General features: G+C 35.3%; 1 protein-coding gene across 4 annotated transcripts in view; it reads right to left on the bottom strand.

Moving 5' to 3' along the window:
- Positions 1-8666: 8666 nt before the first annotated feature.
- Positions 8667-12586, bottom strand: part of ACYP2 (acylphosphatase 2) — a 217501-nt gene continuing 213581 nt past the window's right edge. For 3 of the 4 annotated variants that reach the window (XM_056814016.1, XM_056814017.1, XM_016428290.2), the window contains one exon: positions 8667-9114. In XM_056814016.1, coding sequence (XP_056669994.1) covers positions 9000-9114 — 115 coding nt within the window. In that variant the 3' untranslated portion in view covers positions 8667-8999. The remainder of the gene's footprint in view (positions 9115-12586) is intronic. The other variant, XM_056814018.1, reaches the window with a different exon arrangement.

The raw sequence follows: 12586 nt of genomic DNA on the forward strand, positions 1-12586 counted from the left end.
ATCGAGTGTTGTGCATAAGAAGCGGAGTCACAGGATCTCAGAGTACAAGGTATAAGGAGACTTGCAAAGGTAGGAAGGGTCTAGATTATGAAAGGCTTCCAAAGCAAGAGAACAGGGAGTTTATTGAATAGGGGAGTGATATGGTGAGATCTGGACTTTGGGAAGATCAGTTTTATAGTGGAATGGTGGATGGAATGGAATTTGAGGCAAGGAGAGAAACCAGAAGGCTCCTGCAATAGTTTAGGCTTGGGGTGATGAGTGTGCACTCTGGTGATTATAATGTTAGAAAAGAGAAGAGAGGCAAGGGAAATTTTATTAGGGATGTTATCATGTTAGAAATGACATCACTTGATAGTTGACTGGATATGGGGGTAAGGGAGAATAAAGAGTTGAGGGTGACACCTGTAAAGATTAGAATTAATATTCAATACTCCAAGTATTATTTTAATACTATTTATTAAAATTGACTTAGAGCAAAGAGGAATTAAAAAAACAAACTCCAGCAAGCACCCAAAATGCTCCTTCCTTACTGTTTGTATCAGCCAGAGAGCCAGCTTGGGGGGAAACTGAAACTCCAAAACCCCATCCATGTAAGGAGACACACAAACAGGAAAAGGAAAAGGGGATTGTGGGAAATGTAGTCTCTAGGGGGTCAAGATTCTAAGTCAATACACATCCTAGTACAAATATCAACAATATGGAAATAGATCTTGATCAATGACACATGTAAAACTCAGTGGAATTGTTCGTCAGCTACAGGAAGGGGGTTAGGGTTAGGGGAGGGAAAGAACATGATTCTTGTAACCATGGAAAAATATTCTAAATTAACTAATTAAATAAAACTTTCCAAAAATCTAAAAAAATTAAAAAAAATTTTAATAAATTAAAGGTGAGGGTGACAGCCAGCCTAGCCTGGGTGACTGGGAGGAGAGAAGTGTTCTTTCTAGTAATAGGAAAGTTAGGAAGTTGATAGGGTTTGAAGGGAAAGATGAGTTTAATTTTACATACATTGAATTTAAAATGTCTATATGGATATCCAGTTCAATATGTCTATTAACAGAGATGGGAGGCTGGAATTTGGGAGTGAGATCAGGACTAGACCAGGAGATCTGCAAATCATCTGCATTGCAATGATAATTGAAAGCATGGAAACTGATGAGATCACCAAAGGAAAAAAATAGAGAAGAAAAAGAAAAGAGGATCAGAGCAGAATATTGGAGCTGCCTAAAGTTATGGGGTGAAATTACCTGAATGAAGACCCAGCAAAAGAGAGAGAAATATCCACAAATGGAAAATCCTTAGATAGATTAAATAAATTAAATAATGAATTATTGGTAGCTCTATAAAGAGTTGCCTAAATTTGCTGATATTCTGAAACAAAGTGATGACTGGTTCAAACCCTTTTCAAACAAGATAGCAAGATGAATAGGACTTTGGGCACTATCTTTCAGAGTTAAGCCACAGCCTAGATACTGTAATGCTGATTATCCAAATTTATTGTTCAGACAGGATAACACAGACACTAATGGCCCATGAGGAGAAATCTACTTATTCTACAATATTAAATAGTAAATTACGGGTATGGGATGGGAGGCAGGGTGGCCTAGAATAATTTGCAATATCATACTTTCCCTAATTTTATGAACATCTGATATTCTAACTTACTTTATTTATCTTAATTTGTGTCAAGTAAACTGGATTTGTTCCTTCCTTAAAACATTTATGTTCAAATAAATGGCTTGTGGTTGGATTGCCAAAGTTCATCAGCAGCTAAGTAAGCAAAAGTTTCAAAATCAGTAATTTATTTTTAGACTTCAGAACTGTTCAGAATGTCTCTATTAAAGACAAAACTTTTTTTCACAACTTTTTTTGGTTATAACTAAGTCAGGCTTTTTTTTTATATATCATCAATGCTATCACAGCGTAGGTGAGATTAAAAGCGTGAAGTGGTGAGGCCATCATGGATGCCAGGCTAACCTCAAAAAGAGTTGATTTATTGAAGCTGAAATCCAGTTTCCAGAGGCATACTCTTTGTAAGCATATGCTTGCTTCTCACATTATTACCCCAGTGCTGACCTCAGCTGTATCTGTTAGAGAGCAGTGCTTCAAAGGAGGAGGAGCTAATTCTGTTTCTATGATACTGGAGTTTTGTTTGAGAAATTTTCCAATGCTTATGCTAAATTAAGTAGAAGAACTTAATGTGAGATTACTTATTAATTTAAGACTAGAATAAATCTAGGTACTGATTTAAAATCCAGTAATCATTGAACTTTAAAAAAAAAACTTTTTCTCTTTGTGAATATGAGCTTATAAGTTAAAAATAAAAGGAAGTCATATTTCAAAAAAAGCATACCCACTGACTTTTACATTAAACATTTTGACTGAAGAAAGCAAAATAAATTAATTTCACACAGAAATCAGACACTGAAATCCAGTCAGTTATTCACTGACCTTCTTGTAGGACAGCTTAAATTGTAGAAACAATAACATAAATGTATTAGAGAAAGACTAATGAGATACATAATAAATACGATTTCTTATTTTAAACATTTCAAATTATTATCTAACTCCAGTTCCCCATTAAAAACTGTTTGAATCCGAAGAGCAAAGTAAAGCTATTAATCCTGTAGCCTTCTTATTTATAATTCTAAACACCAATGCAACTTTTCCATGTTGTGTTCCTGGAGTGTGCAATCAAATCACTAATTATTTATATAGCATTCCTGGAACAGCTGATGACAATGTCTGCATAAGGACAGACTAGCTGCAAATTCCAGGCTCCATAAAGAGCCCTGCAGAGAAAAGCTACATCAAATTAAGGATAATTTCTTGAGGGTTCCAGGAAAAAGACTTTGGGGAATCATGGGTTATCTCTTTGCCACACTGTGCTCTTTATCTTGAACTTACTTTCCCATAGACTCTGGCGTGTGTCACAGACTTTTTGGTGAATGCTTTGTACCTACCAGTCTTACTTTATCTTGGGAAATATTCCTTTCTAAAAACTGAGCCTAGCTGACTAGTTGATACCAATGTATAAAAATGGGGTAAAAGATACCAAGTGGGGACTCATGAGCTATAGAATCAAAACAACTCCTCATGAATACCTCAGACTTTAAAGAGATAAGTAACAGTTTTGTTCTGAGGTCCTAACCTTACAGGGCAAAGGGTAAATGACCATCTGGGAGAGTATCTCCAGAATATGTGCTACATTCCAGGATAAAAAATAAATATTTGTTTGTAGAGAATTTTCTCCTCTTCCATCTTCCTCATCTCACATCATTCACAAGAATATGTGCTACTCTCCAGGATAAAAAAAATAAACATTTGTTTATTTTCATTTTCTTATTTTTCTTTTTCTTTTTTTCTTCCATTTTCCTCATCTCACATCATTCAAATACCATTCACTACTATTTCTTACTTCATCCCTGTCTCACATGAAGAGGTAAGACAATATACAGGTGAGCCCATTCCATTCAGTCTTCTACAGCAGATAGCCTCCTGCATAGGCACATTCATGTTTCCCCAATTCTCAAAAAACTTGCACTTCTTCCCTGCCAGCTACTGTTCTAGATCTCTCTCCTATTTGATGTCTAAACTCCTTGAAAAGCCCATCACCTATTGGTGCCTCCATTTCCTTTCCTCTTGGCTTCTTAACTTTCTATAGTCTGACGTCTAACCTTCTCATCAAAATCTGAATCAAAATCAAAATCTGACCTTTTCCATCAAAAATTGCTCTCTCCAATGTTAGCAATGATTTGTGAATTGACCAATATAATGACCTTTTCCACTTCTCTTCAGCCTTTACCATTGTCAATGCCTCTGATAGGATCTTCTCTCTAGGTTTTCATGCCTCCACCCTTTCATGGATCTTCTCCTCCTTATCATATTGCCCCTTCTTAAGACTTCTTTGCTGATCTTCACCTAGTTCTACCTACTAACTAGGAGTTTTGCTCGAGCCTCAAGGCCCCCTTCTCCCTTCATGCTCTTGCTTTGTCATTTCACTAGCTCCAGTGGATTCAGTGATCCTCTCTGAAGATGATTCTCAGATCTATTTGTACAGCTCTAACATCTCTCCTGACTTCCAGACTTGAATTTCCCACTGCTGATTGGATCTCTAAACTAGAAGTCCTGTAGGTATCTTAAAGTCAACAGGTCCACAACTAAACTTTTTCCCCCCCTCCTCAGCCTCTTCTCTATCTAACTTTCCTGTTAAAGTTGAGGGCACTGCTGCTTCCTTAGTGACCCAGGTTCATCCTTTAGGTGTCATCTTTGACTCCTCACTCTTTCTCACCCCTACCCCATATGCATGTTGCCATGCCATGCCAAGGGAGTCTTATAGACTCCATTCTCTCCTCTGACGGTAACATCATCAATCTGGTACAGGTCTTTATCATCTTAACTCTGGACTATTTCAGTAACCTTCTGCTTCATCTCCCTGCCTCAAATTTTATATTTTTTTCTTTCCTCCTCCTCCTCCTCTTCCTCCTCCTCCTTCTTCTTTTTCTTCCTCCTCTTCTCCTCCTCCTCCTTCTTCTTCTTAAAAAAAAACCTTACTTTCCATCTTAGAATCAATATTAAGTATTGATTTCAAGGAAGAAGAGCGGTCAGGGCTAGACAATGGGGGTTAAGTGACTTGCCCAGGGTCACACAGCTGGGAAGTGTCTGAGGCCAGATTTGAACCTAGGACCTACTGTCTCTAGGCCTGGCTCTCCATCCACTGAGCCCCCCCCCCCCAGATGCCCCTATATTTCATCTTATATTCGATTATCAAAATTGATTTTCCTAAAGTTCTAGTCTGGTTATGTCACACCTCTCAACCATCTTAATAAACTCCAAATGGCTCCCTATTGCTTCTAATCAAATATAAAGTCTTTTGTTGAGTTTTTAGCCTTTCATAATCTGATCCCTTCCTTCCTTCTTTTAACCCTGCATAACCCTATAACTCTAAGGGTTGGTACAGTGAATAGACCATAGAATCTGGACTTAGAAAGCCCCAAGTTCAAATTCAGCTTCATTCATTTAATAGCTGGGTGACTTTGGGCAAGTCGCATAACCTCTGTCTCAATTTCCTTAATAGTAAAATGGAAATAAAACAGTACCATTTATTAGGAATTGTTGTGAGGGGGAGATACTATTTATGAAGTGCTAATCATAGTGCTTGGGAAAGAGTAAACATTTAATAAATGACTGTGGATTGACTTTATATTAACAAATTTCAAATTCAATTTGGAATTGGGAAGCATATGGTTCACATCTCACTTCTGACACATATTGGTTGACTAGCTGACCCTGGGCAAGTCTTAACCATTTCTAAATACTTCAGGCAACTCTCTAAGACTATAAGTTGCAGAGAAGGTACCACTGTGCATTTAGTAGAGTTTCCTCAACAGGAAAATAACAATATGAAATAAATAACATATACAAACAAAATAAAACATAACAAATAACAACAAGGAAATAAAATAATTTCCTCTGTCAATGAAATAACAGGTGTCTGTCCCTATCCTAAATGATTCCTACTGTAAGTCAGAACCTGCTAAATGATGGGGTTAAAGGCAAGAGCAAACAGTCCCTGGCCTCAGCGATTAAATTCTACTGGGAGTAAATACAGTATGTCTCTTACCATTCCAAACTATCCAAAGTGATTTTCCTAAAGTGCAGGTCTGCCCATATCCTTCATCTCCTCACTAAATTCCAGTAGTTTCCTAAATTACTCCTAGGATAAAACATAAAATCTGATTACATTCATATCCTTTTATAACCTGGTCCAGTGATGGCAAACCTTTTAGAGACCAAGTGCCCAAACTGCAACCCTCCCAACACATGTGAGCCCCCCACCCCCCACCCCAGAAGAGAGGGATGAAGCGCTCCCATTGGGCTGCTGGGCAGAGGGATGGGTGATGTGAGAAATGTCCTCAGGCATGCATGGAGAGGGGGAAGGGAGCAGCCCCCTCTGGAATGTTACCATATGAGTGCCATGGGTTCGCCAACATGGACCTAGCCCCTTTCTACCTTTCCAGGGTTCCTTCACTTCACTTTTCTATATCTTACTTCCCTGCCCCTTACTCCAATGACACTGGCCTCCAGGCTGTCCATTAAACATGACACTCCATCTCTTGGCATTGGACATTTTCCTTGGTTGTCCTCCCTGAACTGTTCTCCCTTTCTATTGACCTTTCTGCCTTCCTGTAAGACCCAACTAAAACCCTATTTTTAACTGGAAGCTTTTCCTATCCCTTCTTGAGTCTAGCACCTTCCCTCTGTTCATTATTTCCCATCTATCTTGTATATAGTTTTGCTTTGTATATATTTGTTTGCATGTTCTTTCTTCTGTGATTTCTTTGAGAGTAGGGTCTGTCTTTTGTCTCTTTGTGTATGCGCAGAACTTAACATCGTGACCGGCATATAGTTGATGCTTAATTAATGTTTACTGATTGATTGATAGATTAGTAAATACAAATTCTACACAAAATAAATATAGAGAAGTTCTAGAACCAGGGATAGGGATTGAGGCTAACAAGGAGGGGATAAGCTGATTGAAGGAAAAGATACCCAAGATGTAGAGATAAGAGATAAATTCTGTTATGCCAAAAAGTCTTTCATAACACATAATATTTTAGTGCTTCAAGAATCTATGATTTCATTAATTTGGATATTATTTTTGCTACAACAAATCAGAACCTTTCTGTAACTTAGGAAATGGTCTTTTAAGAGTTGTTATGGTCAAAAAGTTCATTGCCTTGTAGCCAGCCTAGTGAGATGACTCTCCAAGCTTAGGATCACCAGTTGTCAGTCAACGTTCATGTGCTCCATCACTAGGATATGACTCAAAAGTTTTTCCAACTTCCAAGCCACACCACTGCCAGTGTTGGGCTGGGAATCTCTATGCCATGACATGCCAATAATAAGGCAGTTAAAAATTTCAAGCCTGGGTGGGTGGGAAGAGGTAAATTGATCTGAGATTCTCTTAAATTCCCAAACAATAATATTGATAATTAGTGATGACACCCATTACATGCACATGTTATTTTCCCATTTACAATAACCCCCTAAGATGGCTGGTATATATAACATTGTTAAAAGCAGTTATGTGGTACACTGGATAGTGTTAGATGCCAAGTTGGGAAGACACTGAGTTCAAGTCCGGCATCATATACTTACTCGCTATATAACCCTAAGCAAATCACTTAACCTAGTTTGCCTCAGTTTCTTCATCTGTAAAATGAGCTGTAGAAGGAAAGGGCACAACAGAAAGACTATAGGTAAATTGGCATTTACTAGAAGAATTGCAATATTTTGAATTCCTTCATATCCCGAATTGTCTGTCATACTCTACTTTTCCATATATGACTCTTTGTTTTCTTGGTGCTTATGGAAAAAAAGTAAATTATTCTACTGAAAAGTATAGGAAGATTTTGTCTTAAAATACTTTACTGCTACTTTTTTTGCAATAATACTCTCTTTCTCCTGGTTCACTTCCTACCTTGTTGGCCACTCTTTAGTCTCCTTTGCTGGTTCATCATCCATATAAAATCTCTTGCCTATGAGAGTTCCCCAAAGTTCTGTCCTAGGTCCTTTTATCTTTTCCCTCTATGCTTTCTCTCAGTAACCTCATCAGCTCCCTATGTTTAACTATCATCTTTAGGAGGATGACTCCAGATCCATCTATATATCTGAAAAGAATGAGAATCCCTGACCCCTTTTAATTATGATCCTGGATACTAGAACCAATCTGTATTTATCTCAAGAAGTGATTAATCTGGGATAGTATCAATAATTATGGTAATCATATTCTATAACAATAATTATGGTAATTATATTTTAAAAGGCTATATAGCAAGCTGAATGTAATATATTTAGCTGCTTTTCTCTGTAATTTCATATTAACTGCAGTTTTTTTAACTTCCCCTTTTCTATAAGTCATTGTAAGTATGTTTCGATGAGGTGTGGCCCCATGCAGCCTGTTTAGCCTGTGTAGAAGGGAACGACTCATAGAGCATCTTCCAAGTGACAGGCCAAAAGGCCTTGCCCTCTGGGGTAAAGGTCTGCATCCCATCCTAGGCATGAGCAGAAGGCCTGATCTATTACAGACAAGAAGACATATCCTCTTTGCCATCTAAGGTATAAAGAGGGTTGGCTGTGGGAGTGTCTGTGCTCTGAAGATCTACACCCCTGATCTACAGGCAATGCTATAGTTTATGTTGGACTAGGTCAATTTTCTTATCAAGTGAATGTGACACATTCTGGGGGCATTATAGACCCTATCAGGAGAGTCTAATAAATTTGCCCCTACTTAGCCTTTTCATTTCAGGCAGATCTGATAACAGCTCTTTTTCTAGTACAATGGAAGTTTTGCCAGAAAAAAAAAATGGTCTGGAGTTTGTGACTTGGACTAATGCCTCCTAGGAATTTTATGAAGAGCTCTTTATTCCATAAAAAATATCAAATAGCTATAAACTGGGAAGCTTTAATTAGTGTTCATATTTAACTATATTTGGTTATGGATGCTGAGTGAAATTAGAAATAAGTATATACTGAGCATATAATTAATTAAGTAAGCTATAAATTTACCTTGAAAACTTTGGATTTCCTACAAAGATACTACTAATATTATTCAAAGAATTGTTATAGGAAATTTTAGAATGTAATAGATAAGAGTACATGAGTTTCATTTTTAAATAGTTAACTTTATTATGTGATGAATAGTCATGTTCATTCAATTTCAAGGCTTTATGAGCTAAAGTTAAGCTACTTATACTATACATTTTATACTGATATTTTCTCATTTTAAAATTCTACTTCCGTTTAAAAAATATTTGAGTTAAATTATTTCAGTGCCAGGCATTTTTAGTAACATCATAGTTTTACATTTTTTAGAACAAATTTCCATTTTTTAAATGGAAATACAAAGCATTATTATTTCCTTTTATGGATTCACAGTTTGGAACCCAGTGTGACACTTGAGCATTATAATTTTATTCTAAGAATTTCTTTCTCTACTAGTATTTAATGCTAAAATTGGTGTAGTCAAGTTCAGAGATGGTTTTTTCATTGGAAAAGTCCGTCCGATCAATACGAGAACTGGGGCTTCCAACTTTGCTTAGCCAGTTCTTCCTGTGGATTAAAAACAAAGAGAGAAAGAGTAAAAATCTTTTTAATATGTAAAGTTCTATTTAGTAGGCTGAAATAATATTACAATAAATATTAGTAGGATTTTAAGCAAAACATTTTAGTAAGAAACCTTTAAAACATATGCATTTCATATTTATATCATCATTCTAATAATAGAATAGAATAGATATTGTATTATGCCATTAAATCTGGACAAAATAAGGGTAATGAAAACTTAAATGGCCAGTCCTTGATTATTACATGCTGATTATTCATTTATGGACTTCCCATGGCAGGCTATAAACACCAAGTTTTCTTTTTTAGCATCATTAATATACCAAGAATCTCAGAATTTGAATTGAAAGAGGCCCGAGAAGTAATTCAGTCCAATCTTATTTGAAAACAACCCCCTTTTCAACATACCTACATTCCTTGTCATCTAGCCTTCTTTGGGGTACATTTTTATCTATTCCATTTTGTGACAGCTCTAACTATTGAGAAGTTTTCCCATTTATCAAGAAACTTTCCAAGCTAAAGTTTCTTCCCTCATGACAGCTCTTCAAATACTTCAAAATAGCCATCATGGATAAATATATCTGGATCTTGTAATTTCTTCCCATCATATGGCATGGTATTGAGGGCCTTCACTATCCCTTGTCATCTTCCTTTGGATGCTCTCCAGATAATTAATAACATTTCTATAATGTAGAACCAAGAATGGAATACAGTATCCTAGGTGTGTTCTGACCAGAGCAAAGGATGCAGGACAACAGGGTTATCTCTCCTTACTTTCTACCTAATATAGGTATGTTAAGTAATTAAAATTAATATTGGCTTTAACCATCAATTCTCAAATTTTTTGGTCTAAAGACCCCATTATGTGCTTAAAAATGAGTGTCCCTCCCAACAGGCTCTATATACACTTACATAAATGTACCATAAAATTTACTGAAATAAAGGATGTATAACATATCATTTACAATAAGAAAATATTCAATAATTTTTGTTGTAAATTCCATATAGCCAATGAATCCCCACAGAATGCTTTTGTTGATTTTTGACAAAATCTTGTACCTATAGCCAACCTATAGTTGTAATTCAACCCTGATTTGACAAATAGAATTGCATCTTTTTTTTTTTTTAATTGCTTCTATTTTTTTTAAACCCTACCTTCCATCTTAGAATCAATACTGGGTATTGTTTCTAAGACAGAAGAGTGGTAAAGGCTAGGCAATGGGGGTTAAGTGACTTGCCCAGGGTCACACACCTGAGAAACGACTGAGATCACATTTGAACCCCGGATCTCCCATCTCTGGGCCTAGCTCTCAATCCACCGAGTCATCCAGTTGCCCTCTGGAATTGCTTCTAAATCCATTAACTCTTTTCCCAATAAATTTATTGTCATTAAATTTCTTCTGTGATCTACTGTTAAACTACTTCTTAGCTTTGTATAAGTTATATTCATTAAATTGAAACCTTTTTCAGAAAAGCTTCAACATTCCTGACTGCAATGGGAATAATTATCTTTTTAGCTTCTTATATAGTTGCAAGGATTAGAACATTGCTTGACACTGTATTATTATCTAAGAATAAAAATCTCAAAAATATTCAAATAAATTACAGGTTTTAAATTTTCACTTAAATGATACAATTTAAAAAAAATCAGGTATCCGTGTTGAAAGGCCAAATAGATGACTCTAATAAATCAAAAGAATTAAAAATGTTTTCAACGTTGTTTGTGTCCAATAAAAGACCTAAGTTCATGTGCTGAATTATATTTTCTATTCATATTCCTATGAAGTGCATTAAATTTATTATTTTTATTAAATGGAATGTCTTTAAACTTATTGGATTTAATCAAATCCTCAACTTCATACTTCTGCTTTCCAATACCCATCTTTAAGTTTTCCAAAGCTCTCAGGGTATATTTGATTATTTTGATGAGATAAATATATCTCAGGATATATTTAATATCTCACTGTAAGTTCATCTTGATTGCAATGAAATAATGAAAATTCTTCAAGGATGTAAATCATTAAAGTAAGATCTTGCAAGAAATTAATGTTAGCTAGTCTCTGCCAAATGAGAATAGAATGAGAGTGAGAAAAATGCATATTTTATATAGGATATGTGTGCCATACAGGAATAATAGTACATTAACTATATGCTATTTGTTTTGGTGTCAATATTTAAACAATTTTAAACTTTTCAATTTCAAGTTCTTTAATTACAGCTTCTAGGTTGTTTAACTTTTATTTGATTGTTGACAAGGAAAATAAATTTTATCTAGAAATATATATATATTTTTTAAACCCTTACCTTCCATCTTGGAATCAATTCTGTGTATTGGTTCCAAGGCAGAAGAGTGCTAAGGGCTAGGCAATGGGGGTTAAGTGACTTGCCCAGAGTCACACAGCTGGGAAGTGTCTGAGGCCACATTTGAACCCAGGACCTCCCATCTCTGGGCCTGGCTCTCAATCCACTGAGCTACCCAGCTGCCCCCTCTAGAAATATTTTAAAGTGATTAATTTGTTTTATTTCAGATATTGAATTAAGTGATAATTACAACAAATGATTTATGCAATGCCAAATGATGATTTTAGGAAAAATTTCTAACAACTTCATAAATACTCCAGATTTTCTCACCAGCATAATATTAACATTATCAGGAAAAATATAATCAAATTAGCTTTCAAATATATTAATTATTAAAATATAATTTATATTAATGTTAAATGTATAATGATTACCATAATTATAATTAATATAATTAATAAGACATTATTAAAGACATAATTTTCAAAAATAGAAAATAACATATTATCCTGTGATTGACACCAATTCTTTTTGCTTTTAAAAAAGTAATGTGTTTTTTTTTTTTAACAGCTACCTTTTATTTTTGCCATCACCTATATTTCTCCCTGTACTGCTTCTCCCAGAGAGGCATCCTTTATAACAAAGAATTAAGAAGAAAAAAAAACCCAGCAAAAATTAATCAACACACAAAAGAAACCTGACTTTATATACAATCTTCCACACCCATAGAACTCCATCTCTTTTGAGAGGGTCAACTTTGCCTGTTACTCTTTTGCAACACTAATTTTCCATTGGTTTTGTGATTTTTTTCCTTTTGCATTGTTTCAGTCATTGTGCATACTGTTTGCAGGTTCTGCTTATTTCACTTTGCATAAGTTCATCAGTAGGTTTTCCATGCTTCTCTATATTAACATGTACATTGTTTTTCCTTTTTAATAAAAATTTTATTGATGTTTTCTATTTTTATACCATCATAGTTATTTCCATAGTTCTCCTCCCTTAGTCCCTCCCAGAGAGTCATCTCCTATAACAGATAACATTTTTTAAAAGACAAAAAAGGAAAGCAAAACAAAATCAGAACTATTGATCAACTCATTGAAAAAGTGTGAAAATATTTGCAATGTGTAACATCTGTGGACCTCCCATCTCTAAGGAGGGA

This window comes from Monodelphis domestica, chromosome 1 (genome assembly GCF_027887165.1).
Source record: "Monodelphis domestica isolate mMonDom1 chromosome 1, mMonDom1.pri, whole genome shotgun sequence".
Taxonomy (NCBI): domain Eukaryota; kingdom Metazoa; phylum Chordata; class Mammalia; order Didelphimorphia; family Didelphidae; genus Monodelphis; species Monodelphis domestica.